Source organism: Artemia franciscana, chromosome 19, assembly GCF_032884065.1.
Source record: "Artemia franciscana chromosome 19, ASM3288406v1, whole genome shotgun sequence".
NCBI classification, from domain to species: Eukaryota; Metazoa; Arthropoda; class Branchiopoda; order Anostraca; family Artemiidae; genus Artemia; species Artemia franciscana.
In genome coordinates this window covers 10,195,673-10,216,835 of record NC_088881.1, presented here as the reverse complement: position 1 = coordinate 10,216,835, position 21,163 = coordinate 10,195,673, and the positions used below count along the sequence as shown (strand labels likewise).

At 36.3% G+C, this 21,163-nt stretch overlaps 1 protein-coding gene across 2 annotated transcripts in view; it reads right to left on the bottom strand.

Moving 5' to 3' along the window:
* Positions 1–7,256: 7,256 nt before the first annotated feature.
* Positions 7,257–21,163, bottom strand: part of LOC136039275 (uncharacterized) — a gene marked incomplete at its 3' end in the record, with an annotated part of 105,845 nt that continues 91,938 nt past the window's right edge. For both annotated transcript variants that reach the window (XM_065722856.1, XM_065722855.1), the window contains 2 exon segments: positions 7,257–7,436; positions 20,012–20,260. In XM_065722856.1, coding sequence (XP_065578928.1) covers positions 7,257–7,436; positions 20,012–20,260 — 429 coding nt within the window.

The following is a 21,163-nucleotide window of genomic DNA, read 5'->3' as shown; positions in this document are numbered from 1 at the left end:
CCCCTCTCTCTCTCTCTCTCTCTCTCTCTCTCTCTCTCTGTGCCTGTTTGTCTGACTTCTTGTCTCTCTCACTTTGCCTGTAAATTTAAGCGGATGGTTCCTTGTTCCAGTGTCCATTTTCCTGTGTTTTTATGTATGAATCTGTTTGTTTTTATGTTTTTTGTCTCTGTCAACTTCTGTGTCTTTGTGCCTGAGCGGGTATTTGCTTGTTTCTCTTTGTGTGTTTGTATGTCTAACTACGTGTGTTTGCAGATAGATTCGTCTCTCTCTCTGTCTCTGCCTATGTGTCAGTGTGGTTGCTTGATTGTCCCCGTGTTTGTCTTTGTATGTTTGTAATTCTAAATCTGCGAGTTTGTCCGTATATAAGTTTTTGTCTCTCTGTCTCTTTCCCTCTATTTTTATGTACCTGGCTTCCTGTTTTTGACTTCCTCTCTCACATTACTCGTTTGTCGTAGTTTGTGCTTACTTGTCTCCGTGTCTTTCTTTGTACGTTTTCGTGTCTGACTCTGTGTTTTTGTATTTGTGTTTTTTCCTTCTCTCTCTCTTTCTCTCTCTCTCTCTCTCTCTCTCTCTCTCTCTCTCTCTCTCTCTCTCTCTCTCTCTCCCTCTCTCTTTCTCCATGTCTATGCGTTTGAGCGGGTGTTTGCTGGGCTCCGTAGTAGTCTTTGTGTGGTTTTGTCTTTATTACTCTCTTTGCCTGTGTGTCTGAGTGGGTGTTTGTTTGTCTCTTTCACTGTGTTTGGGTGTCTGAGTGGATGCATGCTTGTCCCCGTGTCCTTCTTTGTGTGTCTGAATCTGTATTTTTGACGCCCCCTCCTATTAAGTCTACGAGAATTCACGGTAGGTAAGTTTTACAAGATTTTAAACTTTTTTTTTGTTTATAGAGAAGGCTTCTAAGATCAGAAATTGATCAAATTCGGTCCTATTGTTTTCGGCCCTAGGCAATAGTAGATCATAAATTACAAAGAAATGCAAACCCGGAAAACACCATTATGAGGTTTTTCTTCTGATTTGATGAAGAGATATTTTCTCTGAGTGCCAAAAGAAAAACAATAAGAATTCTCACTCTCCTCCTCTATTAAACCTACAAGAATCCAGGATATGAACATTTTACAAATTCTATACGTTTTGTATTTCTGATAATGCTTCAGAATTAAGCAAATTCTTTTCTACTGCTTACGGTCCTAGGGCTTAGTACATCTTAAATTGAAAACAAATGCAATCTTGAAAAACACTCTTCATGAGGTTTCCTTCTGATTTGATAATGCGAGATTTCCTCAGAGTGCAAAAAGTAAAAAATATTAGGACTTTATTAAACCTACCCCACTTCCCCATTAAGCCTACGAGAATACGAGATATGTAGGCTTTACAAAATAGTATATTTTATGTTTCTCAAACAAACACAAAGTAAAAACAATAGGGATTTTTTTTTCCATACAGTGAAATCCAATTTCTTGGATATTTCAGTCTTATGTCCATGGGCCGTCTTCAGCAAAACACCTGATATATATATATATATATATATATATATATATATATATATATATATATATATATATATATATATATATATATATATATATATATATATATATATATATATATTCAAACTAAAATGTGAGAATGAAAACTAATAATTTTTTTAAAAACTTTTTAAAACAACCCTAGTATCCTTACTTCATCGAATTTCAACCAGGACTTAAGATATTCTTTAGAAATTAGAAATTAAGTAAATTCAGTACTACTGTTTTTGGTCTTAGGCCACAGTAGATAATAAACTGAAAATAAAGGTAATCGTAGAAAAACCTTTTATGAGGTTTTCTTCTGATTTGATAAATTGAGATTTCCTAAGTTTGCAAAAAGTAAAATATATTAAAAATTTCTTAACCCTACCCCACTCCCCCCATTATACCTATTAGAATTCGAGATATATACATCTTACAAAATATATTGAGTGTTTCTGAAGAGTGAATCAGAAATCCTAAATTAAGCGAATTCAGTCCCACTGTTTTCGGTCCGAGGCAATAGTAGATCATAAATGGACAACAAATGCAATCATGGAAATCACCTCTTATGAGATGATTCTTTTGATTTGATAAAGTGATATTTTCACGGACTACCACAGAGTTCGAAAACAAAATATAATAGGAATTCCCATTCTCCTCTCACAAAAAATTGATAAAAAATACAAAATAGTATCAAAATTAACTTTAGAAATTTCTATAACGTTCAAGTTTGGTTGGCGCACGCTTTGTCTCACTTAAATATTCAAGCTCAACCTGTATTGCACACAGAATTTTTAAAACTCAAAAATTGATAAACGAGGTATTCAATTGTGGTTCTTTTCCATGGAACTAGAATAGCGTTAAGAAAAATACAAGTCTGGCCTATGAAAAATTTCAAAAATCCTCTGGTGTTGGTTTCAACTCCTAGCCTAAGAAGAGAGGTATTCAAAAATCAATCTTTCCTATGGTAGTAGAATACCATTAAGAATAATATACTCTGTCCCAAGAAAAGTCTCAAATATATTCTTTTCTTGATTTCACCTCTTAGCGTAAACATCAATGCATTCTTTAGTAGTTTTTTCCCATTGCATTAGAATTTAATAAAGAAAAAAAAAATTTGGCCTATGAAAAATCTCAAAAATCCTCTGGTCTTGGTTCCACCTCTTAGCGTAAACAGAGTTGCATTCAATAGTCATTTTTTCCCATTTTATTGGAATACCATTAAGAAAAACAAAAGTCTGGCCTATAAAAAATCTTGAAATTCTTCTGGTCTTGTTTTGCCTGTTATGCAATCAATAATCGTTCTTTTCTTTTGTATCAGAATGTCATTAAGAAAAGTAAAACTCTGGCCCATGAAACTTCTTTGAAATAAAAAACAATCCATTAGGCTTATTCCAAATTGACGAGGGCGGGAAGGGAGGATCAAATTGGGTTGATCGAAAACGTTTAAAAGTCCGATAGCCCCATAGTATAGGAGGCAAAGATTTTCATTGAACTTGCGAGTGCAAATCCAAAAATTAACATTCATGGAAGTTCTTAAAACCTATGCAAAGAACGGCCAAATTTTATTGAGACCAATAATTCTCACAAAGAAATTTCCAATCAAGATGTTAAAAAATTCAAGTCAACATTAAAAGTGTTTCAGATTTGAAATAGCATCACACAATTATAATGTTTTCTTGACATAAAATATTTAATTGTCCCCCTTTTAATATAGGCTGTACTGGCCGAGTGGATTGGTGCGGTGGATTCAGGATCCTTCGTCTGAGCGGACGCGGGTTCGAATCCCAGTGTACCCAATTGTTCATTTTGGGACGGGGGTCAGTGACGCGACTCTGTAAGCTTAGCTAGAGTCGACCCAGCTCTAAATGTGTATCTGGAAAAATCAGGGGAAGGTAAACAGGAAGGGTGTGCAAAAGCACAGGATGGTTGGTCCCCAACCTCCCATTGCACTTCCTGGCTGAAGGGCCAAGAAACGGAGATCAGCACCGCCGGTAGGGACTGTAAAGTCTAATGCCGTATCTTTTTTTCCTATTAATATGTCAAATTGATCATCTGATGGGTTGTGTTGATTAGAAGTTACAGCTAAGTAATATGAGATCTCACTTTAACATTATCACTGTTTGTTGAAGTATGAAGGCCAGGATAGCGAACTTATATGTTTTGTATAATGAAAAACTCTTAGCGTAAACAAATAGGCATTCAATAATCATTCTTTTCGATTGTATTATAATGTTTTCAAAAAAATAAAACCCTGGCCTATGAGAAATAAAAAAAAAATCGAAACCCCGGAGGGGAGAGGGTAAGCAGTTAGGGAGAGCCAGGGGCATTGGGGCCCCTTGGAGGTGGAGCATGAAGGACCATAAGCTCTTTCTAAAGAAAGTATTAATATTCATTCACATGAATATGATGATACAAGCGGTCACACTATGTTTATGTTGTAGATGCTGTCATGTAAAGTTCAATTCTATGTTATAAATTCTATTGGTTCTGTCTGAAATCAAATGAAGGTTTTTACTTTCTTTTTTTAATCCTATTCAGACCGGTATTTATAAATGAAATGCCGACTGAACTAAAGATGTATCTCAATTGTATCATGGTCATCTAATTAGGTCAATGACCCATATATAAGCAAGCTTTTGTTTCCAAATAAGGTGTGCTGGACGCCCAAGTTACAACATCACTACAAGCTTACTCGTAACCAGAAACTTTAAAGATATTTAAAAGAATAATTAGGGTTAACTCTATTAGTCATAAAAAAAGTGCTTTCTGAAGAAAAGTTTTACATAATTTGCAAGTTTTTGGCAGTATATTTAAAACAATAATAACAACAAGTGTTAGTTCATGTTCTTCTTATAAATACAAATACAATTTTTTTCACGTCTTTAAATTTTCTGAAAACTTACAAAGAATTTTAAAAGAATAGTTCCTAACAGACATTTTGTATTTTATTGCATACGATTTCGACAGACGTTTGGACTATTCCATCAGCTACTGGAAGAACAAGAAAGGTCCCAAATCAAATTCCAGAGATTATTTTTATGGCCCACAAGAAGAGTATAAAAGGGGAAAAATTCAAGGGAATATTTTCCTTACGAAAAAGAAAAAAAGTATTGATCTTCCATGCCGCAATGTTACTATCTAGACCACAGATTATTGTGAAACTTATTAGATGATCCATGCTAAACCTATTAGGTTGCTCTTTTGTAGCATAATATTGTGTAGCAAATTTCAAATATTTCAAATGGACCTGCAAGTTCGTGAAATCCTCTCCCACTATTTATGAAATTCAGGCTATATCTCTGCTGCAGTGTTGATTAGAAGTTATTATTAGGAATTTCCGATTTTCTGAAATTTAATCCAAACCCCCCAATTCAAAAATCGTTGATACGCCACTCAATCAAGTCATACTTGTGAGATGGGATAGTAGCAAATAACTTTGCCTGCTCACCACATTTCTCTCTTCTTTCCAAATAATACAAAATCACACCATTCAGTGACTGACAATTATACACTAGACTGTTGATAGGAGATTAAATGGGAGGAGCTTTTTTTGCGCGCAGAGACTGTAGTTGACAAATATTACTGAGTATGACCCTACTGGCTAAATTTATCTGCAGTGGTCCTGTCTAAAATTGTTTAGTCATGACTTTTGGGGCAGGGCAATTTGGCCTCCCAAATGTAGAAACGTGTGTATATACTTTTCACTCAATCGTCTTCTAAGTTTTTCAAGTTTTGTGGCACTTTTTCAACCCAATGCGCCACACTAGACACAAGATAGAAGTGAATGGTTGTTAGGATTGGTCTTAGTATTTTTTCCATATTATGCAATTATAAAACATGACAAAGCTTGTTAATACTGCTAGATGTTGATTTTCCAACTTCGGCAAACAGGTTGAAAGGGTGCAAATACGTGTTTTTGCCAGAATTTTTTTTCGCATGGGATTTCATTAGGTTATTCTTGTATGTATTATTTTATTTGCCTCTTTGAAATGAATTCAATGGTATATCCAAATCACGAAGTGACTTTTCATGAACCATGTATATGCGTTTTTAACTTTGGATGGTTGAATCGTCTACGTCGTGATTACCTGTTATATATCTTGAAATTTGCGGTTAAAGCGCAGATTTTTGTAAGTTGGGAGCATCCATATGAAGGTCAAAAGCAAATATGGGTTGTTAACTATGAAGAAAAACATATATCTACTTAGGGGTTTCCACTTCTTAAGTCGGCTGTGGGACATGGATTTGTCATTCCACATCGGAGTGGTGGTGGGAAGGCTTCAAATGTAAGTAGGTTAAGTAGTATCCATAGAATAGGCTAAACAACCGCTTTCTTGACAAAACATTTTTTAATTTTTGATAGAATCCTCAAAATCCTTATCAGCTTTATTCAGTAGTTCAACTCCTTTCTTAAAATGTAAAGAATGTTTATTTGGAAAGCGGTGTTTATTGATCCATATAATTGTTAGCAAGAGTAATCAACAAACAAAATAATGTAAGCCGCGGTACTTGTGTATTATTCCTACCAAATTAAAGTTCTAGACCTTAGTAAAACCAGTTTCTCTGTCGGCATTCGGTTATAATTAGGTTAGCCTGAGTGATATTAACTATTATGGAGGTTAATTTTTATTAGATATTTCATAAATAGAGTTGGTTAGGTATTTAATATAATGCGTTCTGGCTGGCCTGCTTGCCATAATCCTCTGTTGCCGTTTCCATAATTTTGTTACTAAACTATCATATTTTCATTTAATTTCGGTATACTTCATTATGATTAACCTGACTTCACACTTGAGTATGGTCAGGATAAAAGACAAGTACCTAACCCTCTATACGAGATGTCATTCCAATAAATTATATTAAAAATAAATAAAAATAAGGGAGTAATAGAATAAATAAATCTTAAAAAGAACTAAATAAAGAGAAAATAACGAAAATTAAGTTAAAAACGTAGAAGACAAGCTTTTATCAGACTGAGCTCATGATGCAGGCTGCTATTAGTTTGAATTTGATATTTTTTATTCACAACACACATAAACATAAATATGGAATAGGAGCAATAGCGAAACTAATAAAATTATAAATAACCAGATGGACTTTGCAACACAAATCAGAAATTTTGGTGACGAAAGGTCATCTTACTTTGGTGTTTCCTAACTTTTTAAAGTAGAAGTTGTACGAACATATTTACATGTATTATTCATTTTCTACTATATGGCTAAGCTCTTTGTTAGTTTTTCTTTCCATTGCATTTTCTTGTATTAGAATATTTTTTTCTTTCTTCTCTGAATAACAGGTTTGAAGAAAGATGTAGGTAAAAATGATATTAGTATGGGCTGATCATTTTTTTCCGACATTCCAAAACTTGTCGGGATTTCTCTAATTTCTCCAAATGATTTCCCCCAGTTTTCCCAAAGATGGTTTCTTCAACACCTTCTCAAAAATTAATGATCGTAAATTCAGGAAGTTGCAGCAAAATATAAATTTTTAATTTTTGCTAATATTAATTTTCGAAGGGATTTCAGAGAACTCATTTTTGTTCGGAAAACTTAGAGATTTTGGAGAATTCAAGGATTGAATTACTCAAGGAAGCATTGATTGGTTGGCTCGTCTGTGCTGCCATTGCGGAAGACTTCCTCCAATCATAAGTTCAAATTTAAAAACGTCCTGCAGGCATTTGTTTTTCCATAGGAATAGTACTGAATATAAAAGTATATTTCTTTTGATTTAGAACCCTGGATGACGTACCTGCATTTGGTCCTGCATTGTATGCTGCAAATCTTGCACTTGTTTCGACAAGTTCTGGAGGATCACGTCATGTCGCCTACCATTTGACCTAAGCTCTTCTATTAACCTTGTTTTCACCATGTCTTGGCCAGACATCAGAGCAACAGAATTGCTTGTATTGGCGACCACTTGTCGCAAGACCTGAGAATAAGGAAACGTTGAAAATGATAATTGTAACATAACATACATACATACATATATTTATTTCCCATCAAAAGAAACAGATGGAGTATAAGATAAAAAAGCAAAAAAAAACTCACTACAAAAGAATACACAACACACAAGAAAAATAAAGAATAAATGGGTATCTAACTACAAAAAAAAACCTATTGCCTCAAAATAATTGCCCAAGGATGAGTAACAATATTAGAGTTATATCTGGCGATCTGGGCTAATATTGCTTCCTTAGGGTCGATAATCCCATACCGACTTGTCACAATACGGTTACTTGTCCATGGTGGAAGCCGTAAGAGGTACTTTGCATATTTATAATATGTAGACCGCAATTCTTTCTAATCTTCCTTTTGGAAAATCCTCCGAAAGGGACTTAGATACAGATAATGGGGCAGTGCCATTACATTATATAGATGGGCCAAAATCCACCGATCAAACTGACGCTTATAAACTACAACACGGATATATGCTAAAGAGATCCGCTTCTGCAGATGACTCTGCAAAAGATGACGTGTTTCAAGCATAGACCGACCAATAGGGATCCCCAAATAAACTATGTGTTCGGCAAGCCGAACAGTAGAACCACCCAGCCTAACATCAACAGCAGACCCTTGCTTAGCATTAAACAACAACACATCTGATTTCTTTTCGTTAAACTGAAGGCCTATTTTTCCATATTCTACTTGAAACTGGATAAAATTCTCCTCTAAACCGCGAAGGAGGCGGCTCAAATTAAGTACATCGTCTGCATAGCTTATTAACGATAGATCAATTCTTCTCAGAATGTATGTCAGATTTGACTTAGATTGTGGTTTAACGATGCTGTTATTAAATGCGGTAGGTGATGTCAATGCACCCTGCCTTACACCTTTTTCAACGGGGAGTACCAGGTTGTTTGTCAGGTTTGGTGTTATTGGTAGGTTAATCCTAGCTTTTAAATTTTTATACATATCATATAAAGGGTTTAACATACTTGGATCAACACCTACTAGGCCCATATCTAAAATAATCTGCTCATGAATTAGTGAATCAAAGGCCCTTCTGACATCATGGGCAGCGAGAGCTATGCTCTCACCGCTTTTCTCAGCATCTATCAAAGCCAAAACAAGAGCAGAAAGAGCGTGGCCACAACCAAGACTTGGCTGAAAACCGAATTTATGGTCTGGGACTGTGCATTTTGACCGTAGTTCATCGACAATAAGTGCCTCATAACTTACAAAAACTGTAGCCACAGTTATAGGTCGGAAAGACGAGCATTGGCTAAGTGGCTTTCCCTTTTTAGGCACAGGTGTCAATATTCCTATTGAAAAAGAATCAGGCACTATACCCAGGTTAAAAACTATTTGAAAAAGCAGGGCAAGGTGCTCAAGGAACAACTCACTGCAAAACAGCAGGTGCTGAATTGATATACCATCACAACCAAGCGATTTCTTTTTTTTTAGTTTTTTAATAGCAGAACGGATAGAACACCTCGTAATTATAACACCCAGACTGTTTTCTTCTCGCTTACGTAAGAAGAAATCATCCAGTTTCACACTGAAGCTTTTTTGTAGCTTGACATCAGGAGCCGAAAATTCATTTCTATAATGCTGAACCCAATTATCTCGAGATATTGAGGTCATTGTTACATGAGATCTTTCTTTAAACAATGAAGACGAAAGTTTATTTGGGTGGGTAAGGATAGCCTGAGATGAAGAACGAATAATTGCACTACGGTGTAGTGAAAGTTCTTTCGCGAATTTCGGTTTACTATGAATTCGAAGCTTATTCACCCATCCGTCTCGAGGACACCCAGCCTCACACCAAACCGAAACCCAGAATTTAGCCGAACTACACGCGTTTTGAAGATTAACATTTGCAGACCAGCCTGGTATTTCGGTACCAGGCCACACCCGTCTAAATGGTACAGCTGACTGTTCAGTGAGATGTAATGCGTGTACAAGCTCACCACAATAAATATTCAACCGAACTCGTGATTCCGCCGGATAGTTCTTAGAACTAACCATCAGCAGATAGAAAGGAACGCGGATTTTTGAAGCAAGTTCATCACAAGTCGACTGAAATGAACTCATAGACGCACGTTTCCAATCACAAACAAAATAAGGACGCTTATGGAGCCTTCCAGGAGGAGGCGGAACACTACTATTTAAATCAATATTGAAAAACAATGGAAAATGGTCTGATGTAAAATTTGAATAAGAAACAAGAACCTCAGTCGGTGTAAGTGATCGAGTGTGCATAACATGATCTAGGTTTGACATACTTCCCGAATTATGAATATATGAAAAATTCTTATTCTTAGACGCGAGTATAAATTCATCACCTAGCATACCGAGTAACATATTAGCACAATTAGAACTTGAACTGTTGTTGCCGCTCGGTTTTTCAAGATCACAGTTAAAGTCACCTGTTATCAGACACAAAAGTCCATGCTTTTTATTTTATCAATACATTTGGATAGTCTTGCAATACTTATGGCAAACTGTCTATCTGATCGATCATCACGATAGTCCATAGGGAGGTAAACATTCACTATAACCATATCTTGGATTTTGATAGCGAGAAAGTCTAATGCCGAGTCAAACATAGAAGTGGATAGAGAGGATCTAACGTAAGTCGCAAGGCCGCCAGATGGCCAGCCATGAGTGCGAGAGCGTTTGGCTGCAACTGTAAAAACTTGATGGTTTGGTGAAAGGTTCAATAACGGAAGGCTGAGAGAGGTTGCAAAATGTTCCTGCAAACACACAATATCGTATCTTGAAAGAAGGTCCTCGATAAAAATAGACCGGTTAAGGATATTTCCATTTAAATTCCACTTTGCAACTAAATGCTTAGCACAAGCGGGTTCTAGATTAATTTTGGTAGGGTATTCAAATTGATTATCGCTTTATTAGCCGGACATCTTATGTTATAGCATGTATGGCCTTTCTTTTTGCATATAATGCAGTACATATCTTTAGTGCACAAATTGTCCTTCGTGGATGTGTGATCAGAAGCACCACAACGACCACATATAGGCGTCAATACGCAATTAGTCGCTAAGTGACCAACTCTATGGCACGAATAACATCTTTTTGGGATAAATTTGAATTCTTCAGCAGGCAGCTTCTCATAACTGATTCGGACTGAGACTGCAAGAAAGTCTTCGATATCCTTACTGGTCCCGAAATACAGCTTGAACACTTTGGAGTGCTCGAAGCTACCGATTTCTATTGCTTTTAATGCACATGGAACAAGGGATTCTGTATCAGTCTGGGTCATACTAGGTGGAACCTTTTTCAAAACAGCAATAAACATTTTCTCTTTGAGCATGGCAGAGACCTCAGGCTTACTAACTTTCATTTTCTCAACGATCTTTTCAGCAGAAGATTTGGACTTGACGAATAATTTCCAGTCCTGTCTCACCTTTTTTAGCTCACTTATTTCGGCTGAGTTGGGGCAGATGGTATCCGAAAACTGTTTGCGAGCAATGGGATTATCAAGAGACTTTGGCATTTTAAGAACAATGGCATAGGATGTCTGGGGATTGACTGTTACAGGATTGGCGGGGCCTGGTACACTATTCGCTGAAGGGCAGCATAGGCTCTGTATTTTAGCCGTAGGCACAAAATTCTTAAATTCTAGACATAAATCATTTACCTTGCGGGTTAACGTAGCGCTTGCCTCGCCAGGAATTGTGGAGACTTCGTCCGGTTCGTATATGACAAACTTCGGGAGTTCCACTGAATTCTTATCACAGTAGTCTAAAACTTTCAAAATGTATGCAAATGTATCAGCAACTTTCAGCCTTTCACTTGGTCGAGTAGCATAATTCGCCACAGACCAAATTGTTTTCTTCACTTCGCTCACCAAATCGTCGGCGAAAAAATCGCAACCAGTTTTGATAATATCGGCATTTGCATTACCTTTTGATTTCGTCCGCACGGCAAAATTTAGTATAGCGTTATGTACTAGTCTATTCGGCTGCATCCCATGAAAATGGGATGCAGCCCCATTATTTTCATCCCATGAAAATAACATTTCTAAGCAGAGGAAAGGCACAATAAGACTAATGACAAATACAAATGCTTCAACTCAGTGAGCCTAACAGCCTTAATAATCATAATACTGGTACTGCAGATAAGCCATCCTGGAGGAATGGGTTGGTGCGCTGGATTCGGGATCCCTTGTCTGAGAGGACGCGGGTTCGAATCCCGGTGTACCCAATTCTTCAGTTTGGGACGGGGGTCAGTGGCATGACTCTGTAAGCTTAGCCAGAGTCGACCCAGCTCTAAATGGGTACCTGGAGAAATCTGGGGAAGGTAAACAGGAAGGGTGTGCGAAAGCACAAGATGGCTGGCCCCCAACCCCCCATTGCACTTCCTGGCTGAAGGGCCAAGAAACGGAGATCAGCACCGCCGGTACGGACTGTAAAGTCTAATGCCGTATCCTTTACCTTTTTTTTCTTTACTGCAGATACCTTGAGATTCTTCGGGATAGAAAATAGAGCCAGAGATGAGCCTTACATAAAAAAATTATTAGAGGACAGTGAGTTTCCTACACAATATGACTCACTTCATCCCCTAGCTAAAGCAATATTATAACATGAGAGTAAGAAACTGTGAATGCAAGTTAATCCTTTAAGTAGGACTCACAACTATGTAACTTTTCCTTTTTTTTGTAGCGAGGAAACTTTGGAATGTTGAGAAGGATAAACCTGAACTGCTTAGTGTTTATTGTGTCTGACTCTATGTGTTTGTAGGTGTTTATTTTGTCTCTTTCTCTTTGCCTGTGTGTCTGAGTGGATGTTTGCTTATCTCTCTCTCTCTCTCTCTCTTTCTTTCTCTCTCTCTCCATCTCTCTGCCTATGTGTCTGTTTGGGTTTTGCTTGTCCCCGTGTCTGTCTTCGTCTGTTTGTGTGTATGAATCTGTGTGTTTTGCATGTGATTTTGTCTCTCTTGCTCTCTGTCCCTGTTTGTCTGAGCGGATGTTTGCTTTTCTCCACTCAGAATGCATGAATCTATGAATCTTTGTGTTTGTATGAGTTTTTGCCTCTCAGTCCCAATGTCTGTCTTTGTGTGTCTGATTCAGTGTGTTTGTATGTTTTTTTGTCTCTCCGTCTCTCTCTCTCTTTCTTCCTCTCACGCTCTCTCTCTCTCTCTCTCTCTCTCTCTCTCTCTCTCTCTCTCTCTCTCTCTCTCTCTCTCTCTCTCTCTCTCTCTCTCTCTGTCTCTCTGTGCTTGTGTGTCTGACTGCTTGTTTGCTTGTCTATCTCTATCTCTTTCTTTATGTCTATGAGTTTGAGCGGGTGTTTGCTCATCTTCTAATCTGTCCTTCAGTGTTTTTATGTGTTTTTGTCGTGTTTTGTATGTGTTTTGTAGCGAGGAAACATGAATGGCTTAGAGAAGTTTCCAGATGCAACTCTTCTATTAGGTTTAACTTTATTTTACATTATTTTCTAGCACCCTTAATTTATACAACTATTTCCTGGAGATCTTTTGCATTTTAAGTACCAAAGATTTTCCTAGATCAACTTAATAACATAATACTTTATAACTATTAATCCTAGATAAAAAGTAATTGTATATGAAGATGTAATATGGTTGCCTCTCACTCACTACCCGCCTTTGTTAGATCTATGCTGTTTTTAGTTATCAGGTGAACTATAGCTGACAATTGAAATATCTAACTGTTCTAACTTGTGCTATTTTTCATAAAATTCAAGCAATTTCGAGGAAAAAACTTTGTTCAAAATGAACATGTCAATGTTTACCTCCCAACTCCCCGATGTTGCTTAGGCTGGCTAAGAATGCTTGGAGGGAGGGAGTAGAAACTGAATTTTAAACTGAGGGTGAGTAGTGAGGTGGTAAGATGAGTAATATCAACTCGTATTGATTTTTCCGCATAGCTGAGAGGAGGGGACGTATTGGGAATTATAGAATCAAAAATAGAGTCTATCAGTGTCCAATGTCCGGAGAGGAAGAACGATTATTCCATTTAATGGGTACATTTAAAAGTTAGTAGACTTAAGGAGAGAGGCGTTTTGGAAAAATGTATTGACTTGAAAGTATTTCTAAAGTAAGTATTTCGATGATTTTAAAATGTTGGGTAAATTTGTCCGTGTGTGTATATCACGTGGAGATTTCATTTTCAAAATTAATCAAACAGCTTGTGGCATAAACAGTAAGTAGGGAGCGACCCGACTCAATAGTAGTGGAAACTCTAGAAGACGTAATTTTGATCACAACAGAAATATCACAAGAATCAAATTTTTATGCTGATTTAAAGCATTTGAGTTTCATTAAGTTTATTGTTATCCACCAAAGGCTTCGAGCCTGAGAAAAGTAGCCTGATTTTCAAAAAATGGGGTGAAAACACTCTAGAAGTCAGTGAATCTAAATGAAAATCTTATCGTCAAATTCAGCGTACCTGAGAACCTTAGTGCAAAAGCTTTAAGCTCCAAACTACAAAAATGTAACAAATTTTATTTCTGCCAGAAGAAAGGTCAAGGATACGTGTTTATTTGTTTTTTTTTTCTTGGGTAATCGTATGGACCCAGTGAGCGTATAACTTCGGAAGAGGGCTCGTTGTAACGGCTTAGAAAAGTTCTACTGCTATTTTTAAGCGAATAAGTAATTGGAGGGGAACTGGTCCCCTCCCACGCCAAATTTTTCCCAAAATCGTCAAATCAAAATTTTGAGATAACTATTTTGCTCAGCATAGTTAAAAGACTAAAAAATTATGTCTTTGGAGACAAAAAGACTCCCCAAAGCCCCGGGGAAAAGGTGTTTAAGTTATAAAATTTGCCCATTGCTTACGTATATTATTTTTATAGGGTATTCATACATTTTTTGGGTAGGGAGGGGAGGACAAATTTTCTGTTGGGGGATTTTTCACTGTTTATACTGGGGGAATTTGCCAGATTTCATATGCGAACTCGGAGATGTTAAAGGTAATTGCCCGGCTAAATTTTCATCAGGGTTGAATTGCCCAGAGGATATTTCCATGGAGGTTAAGCCAGACATTCTGCATTATTAAAAAAAAAACATATCAACTGAAAGTAAGGAGCAACAATAAAACGTAAAACGAACAGAGATTATTACGTATTTTAAGGTTGTTGCCAACTTCTCAACACCACGCTCTTTATGCTAAAGTTATGCTAAAGTAAGTTGGTAAGGAGGGAGCAAACCCCCTCATATACAAAATAATTTTGGTCCGCTTTAAGTTTTAATGTCGCTCCTGACTTTCAGTTAAAAAAAACAGGTTTTCTTACGTTAACTAGATTAAGGTCAGTGAGGTTACAAATATATCGTTTTATGTGATAATTATGCGTGCTGGTATATGTCTGATGTTTTGTGCTATTATGCATGTTATCATCATGGTATTGTACGTCTTATTGTGAGTGTTTTTGTAATTGTTGTGCTATTGTTGGAATCTAGATATAGTTTTGTATTGTTATTGTTTTGTATTATTTGTGTCTTTATTATGTTCGCAAATTTTGTGTTTTTTTTGCTCCGGTCCTAAAGAGATTTTTTTAGCAATAAATATCAATTTGTCTTTAGAGTTCTGCCTCATTAAAAAATTTAATTTACAATTTTTCCCAATTTTAAAGGTATGTATGGCTGTTCAAGTTTCAATGAAACTTGTTCACAAAGCTCCAAAACTCTTGTTTGTTGGGCTATTTTTGTAAGGGGGGGGGGCTTACAGAAAAAAACGCATCAAAGATTTGTTCGCATAAGCTTTTGTTACGCTTTTATGAGTCGTACGATTTTTATCTTGGCGGGGAGGGGACGTCAAGACCTTCACCTCCCGCGGATATGATCTTGCCTGTTCACCCACTACTATTTTATTTTAATTGTCCTAGGTACTTTAGTAACCCTTATCACCTGTTAAGAGAAACAAATATAGAGAAAGAAAAAAATTGAGAGCTTCACTTGAATAGGTCTGAATAGGTCCAGTTCAATTAAACTCCACAATCACACGATTATAATCCATTCAATTGTGCCAAATAGCTTTGGTGTGGAACAGAATCGTATAAAAAGATAGCATGACATCAAAGGAACATTTAAAGTTACTTAATCTCGAGAAAAAATTCCAGTTCATTTTATATTTTATGATTTCTTTGGCTGGTTTTGCTAAGCCTAAGCCAGTAAAAAGAACCAGATAAGACTTAGAATGGGTAATAACAGAAAATCCACACCTCCTTTAGTAAGTTATTTAGATCCTAGTTGTTTTAGAGATAGGAAAAGTTCCAAGTAAGCAGTGAAATAGAATAGTCAAGATCGGATATATACTTGGTGAGGATTAATTTCTATTTCTAAGCTTCTTGTAGCTCCCAAAACTGTTTGCTAGACTGAAGTGCCCATGGAGGATTGGATTTGCCTTTGTTGTGATATAAGATTCTAGGCTATGATGTAGAGTTTGTGAGATATGATGTAAGGTGCCTATTTCTGTGCAAGCACATAAGGTAAGGTATACAAACAGTCCCCCTCCTGACTCAAATATAAGCAAAGAAAAGCTGAACCAAAGTGAAAGTTCTGATTAAAGTAGGCAATTCCCCACCGTGCCACCCCCACCTGCTACTATGTCCTGTGGAACTGACCCTGTTCCCCCCCCAAATGGCCCTGAAAGAGCCTGCATGTGGGGGCATGGCGAATGTAAAGACTTTTGCTACTTTTGACTCTGATATAAATCTTTTCCTTCATTTAATTACTGATCCCCCCCTTTATTTTCTTGCGAAGATTTTCATAAATAGGCCCTTACATTCGGAAAAATGTTGTTCCGAAAAAAAGTATATCGAATATGGTGAAAATTTTTTTATCCAAAATCCTAATTCTTTGGTATAGTTCCAAATAAAGTATGAAATAGTATATTTAAACATCAAGATTTGTTGACGGAAAATGATTTTAAACAGTTTTCTGAATATATTCTTTTCGCTGATTTATTTTAGACTATACAAAGTCGCTTTTCAAAAAATCGCCTTTAGGGCTTAGAGCCAAATGTACCACCAGCAGGGGGGGAGGGTCTCAACCCCATCTAATACTGAAAGTAAATTTTCAGTAATTCTAATCCATAGATCATAAATAATTTATTGTAATTAATTAGTTCATAAATGACAACTAAATTAATTCCATAAATAAACGAACAAATATATTATAATTAACAAACATTCTGTAATAATATTAATACGTATGTTCTATTTTTTTGCTTATACGCTAATTCATTTGAGGGGGGTGTACTAGGCTTGAAAAAAATCACAAAGGATTTTGAAAAAAAAAAGCTTTAAGCGTTATACTACTATTTTATACTTGAGAATTTTTCAAGATTTGTAATAATATTTTTCTCTAGAGGATAATGTCCTTACTTCCTTAAGATCTTCCTAACAAGTGTATGAAATATTTGGAAAAATGAAAAGTGAAAATAGTGACAAAATTTTAATAGCGTTTTTTCAATTAAGGTTTAATCATATGGTATTTTTTCTCTATTGAGATGAAATTGGTATGGCAATGTGTCCATACAGGTGTGGCTAGAGAGCCAGCTAAGCAAACCCATCACTCTTCAGAAAGGTATGAAACAACGCTCAGTGCTTAGTCCGGCTCTTTTCAATATTGTCATCAGATACCGTTACTAAAAATGTTCCCCCATTTCTAATTACGCCCCATATTGATGTAAGCCACCTTTGTTACGGAGACGATATCATCCTATATTATCAGATGATCTCTAGGTTTTCCAAAATACAGTTCATATAGTTTACTCTGGTCTCAATGTGATTTGGCTTCAAGTCTCCTACTCTATATCTGAGCTTCTCGTCTACGGTTCGTCTCAACAACCTTCTGTTACTATGAATGTTAACGGAGGAGCTGTTTCTGCATCGTCATCTGAATTATTTAGGTCCCCCATTTGTATGAAATGTTAAGAACACTAAAACACTTGTTATCTCGGTGTTAAGCCTGGGTTATCCCTGTTATACCCCTTGTTATCCCTGGGAAGACTTTAAAACGCTTAATTTTTGCACAGCATGTCTTCTTCTTCACCCCTTTGGGGATTTTTTTTTTCTCAATAGCTGAGCGGAAGAAAACTAGATCTTTATTCTTCCTCTTCTGCATTTGCTGCTCTGGACTTGCAATCGGTTCATTTCAAGTAGATTGGCGGTTTCGAAATTTCCTCAGCAAGCTTATGGATAGGTACCACAAGTGTCAACAAAATATTGTCAACTTTCTACTTAATTCTTTTATTGATTAAGTAGCTGAGATCCAGTTTCTTTTTTGTGAGCTTTTTTCTTATTTATCGTCTCTATTTTATTTTACTTTCCGATTTTTGTGTTCCTCTAAGTGTATTTTATGTATGCAAAGAGGGTTTAAATCAATTATCATTATTCCAGAATACTAAAGGATATTAGGAGGTGACCCTCAATTATATGTATATAAAGCACCTTCTATAAGGTATTTCAAATACTTATATAATACTCTGTATTCTTTTGTCAAACAGTTCGTGGTAACGAACTGCAAGTAAGGAGCGGAAAGGCTCAATAGTAACCAAACTCTAAAAATAGAATTTTGATATCAGTAGACACATCAAAAGAATTGGTTTGATATTCTGATTCGAGATATCTAAAATTCATTAAGCCTAGTGTTACCTATCAAAAGCTACGCGCCTGAAACAATTTGCCTGATTTTGAAAAAGGGGAAAACACACCTTAAAAACCAAGGAATATTCATGAAAATCACACCATCTGCTTTAGTGTTTCCGATAATCCTATTGTAGAAGTTTCAAGCTCCCATCTTCAAAAATGGGGAATTTTGTCTTTTTTGCCAAAAGTAAGATCATGGATGCGTGTTTATTTATTTTTTTTTATTCCCAAGGCTGGTTGTATCGAGCCATGGTCCTAGAATATCAAGAAAGAGCTCATTTGAACAAAAATTCAAGGTTCGAGTGACCTTTTAAGTAACCAAACAGATCGGAGGACAACTAGCCCCTCCGATCACTTGTTTTCTCAAAATAATCCGATTAAAATTTTGAGATTGTCATTTTGTTCTACATAGCTGAAATGTCCAATAATTATTCTTTTGGAGATAATATGACCCCTACAATCCCTGGAAAAGTTAAAAATTCTGACCATTGTTTAGGTATAGTATCTGTTATTGAGAAGTATGCATACATTTTAGGGTGGGGTGGTCACTTTTTTACATGGGGAATTTTCCGCGGGAAGGATTTTTTTTTTTTGGGGGGGGGGTGAACTTCCCAGGGAAAACTTTACACTGGGGGATAATTCCTGAATTTACCGGGATTTTTATATGAATTCCTTTTTATTAATCATTCACTCTCTTTGGTGAATCAATTTTACATGTGGAGATGTTAAGGAGAATTGTCCAGGGGGAACTTTTTACCGGGTCAGAGTTGTCCAGAGAATCTTTCCGTAGGACGAGGGTTTTTCACGGGAGAGATACGCCATAGGGGAGTTTTCCACAGGATAAATTCTCCAGGAGGAATTTGCTGCTGGAGCGACTTTCTCCTTAGGGGTGGGTTATTTGCAGGAAAACTTTTCCACGGAGGTGGGGATTTCCGGCAGTATTTAAAAAATAATCTTTTCAAATGAAATTACTTTTCAAATGAAAATGCGCTAAGAAAAAATTATCACCTGGAACAACGCACAAGAAAATTTTGGGACGAATCTTCAACTAGAATGGAATTGTCTGAGAGGAATTTTTCTGTGTGTGGGGGGGGGATTTTATGTGGGAATAACTTTCCTTGGAGGGATTGTCCTTGGGGAGAAGGAATTTTTCATGTAAGGGGAGCCGGCTTTCTCAGAATTATTCAAAACGATCAGAAATTAAACCAAAATAAGGGTTTTTCCAATTGAAAGTAAGGATCATCATCAAAACTAAAAACAAATAGAAATTATTCCTTATAAAAAGAAAGCTGCCCTCTCCTTAATGATAAAATTTGACTTTTCATCCCTAATCTCTAAGAATGAAAGGGTTGTTTAATTACAGTAATAAGCATTTTATAAGGTCTAAAAAACGTTAGCATAAAGAGTGAGGTACTGTGGAGAGGGTAGCCCCCCTCATATAAATAATAATTTCTGTTGGTGTTAACTATTGATGTTGCTCCTTACTATTAGTTGAAAAAACCTTGCTTTTTCATATTATAGTGTAAATAGATCTGTAGCTTCTTAAACTAGTACATCTTTCAAAACATTTCAATATTTGTTAAGCGCTGGGCTTGAATATTGATATACAATTTAATTAAAATATGGCTATTTGGTCAGGTTTTGCAACAGTCTGTAAGTAAGATGAACATAAAATTGAAAGCAAAATGAGCAAACATTGGTTTAGCCTGATGTATTAAGGGCCATAAGGACCATATTCAGGATTTTTGTTTGGAGGAGGATTACAAAAAGTAACTTCACAAAACTTATCAAAAATTTGTTTATCTACATTTGCTACGTTTTTACGAGTTGGACAAACATCTCAGGGGTGGTGAGGCTCTAACCCTTTACTCCCCTCACTTAATATGACCTTGAGCCTAGATAGTGTGACTAGCGTCGGAGCAACTTCACTCACCTCAAGGTCATCAATAAAAGCCTTGCTGGTATTATACATCGACTCTCGGACTAGCAACACATTACTGCTAAGTTTTGTCTCTACAGTCCGAGAAATGATGTTAATTCTGTCATCAACGTATATAGTCAAGTTAAGAAGTTCTGCTTCATTTTGAGATCTCAAGTTGCTCATCTGATTCTTGAGAGAAAGAGTGGTGTCTTTCAATTTTCTATCTAGGTTATCATCACTAGTTGATTCTGAGTCGTTCAACTGAAAAAAAAATAATCAAAATTAGTTCATTGCTTCCACGAAAGATAAGAGGGATAGTTGTAAAAAATCTTTCAACCGAAAATTTACAATCTTTTGGTGGATTTTCAAAGTTTCACCAATGAAACCTGTTTAGATTTTATAAGGTGGGAAGGCTATGAGATCGATATGATCTGTAAAGTATGATAACAAATATTCATCCTTCAATTTTTTAACCAAAAGGCTGACTGACTAAGCGAATAGTAGCATTATCATACAGTACTACTCTGTAAACACCGCTTATTTACAAATACTGGGCGGGGCGGTACATTTTAAAATCACCTTGTGTCTGGTCTCTTGTGTAATGTATTATATTCTTACCCTTCCCCAGTTTTGTGACGTTTCAGTTCCTATTTACAGAACACATCATTTATCACATATCCTGCATTTCCCATGGTTAGCAGGTATAACTAACCTCGTGACTAATCAATACTATTTCAAATAGCAATCCTCCAAATTGCTGACTTCATATGCTTCTTTATAGAATCATATTGCACAGAAATGCAGATGAAGTAATAAATATCGGGTTCAACCCTAGAGATTCTGACTAAATCATAGAAATTAAGACCAAACTGTAGGAATCATGGACAACCTCTATAACTTTAAGACCAATACATAGAAATCCAAAAGACCAAACTGTAAAAATTAAGACCTTCCTCGTAAAATCCAGATAAATTCATAAAAATAAAAATAAAAATGGGAAGAAAAAAATTGAGAGGGATTTGGGGCCCTGGATGGGGACTCGGGGACCTGGATTAGAATGTGTGGAGCGTGGTTTGCATATTGTCGGAATGACACCGAAAAAGATTCCCATAAGCAGATCTCTGATAACACTTACCAAAAATCCATTTAAGAAATCGATTGCGC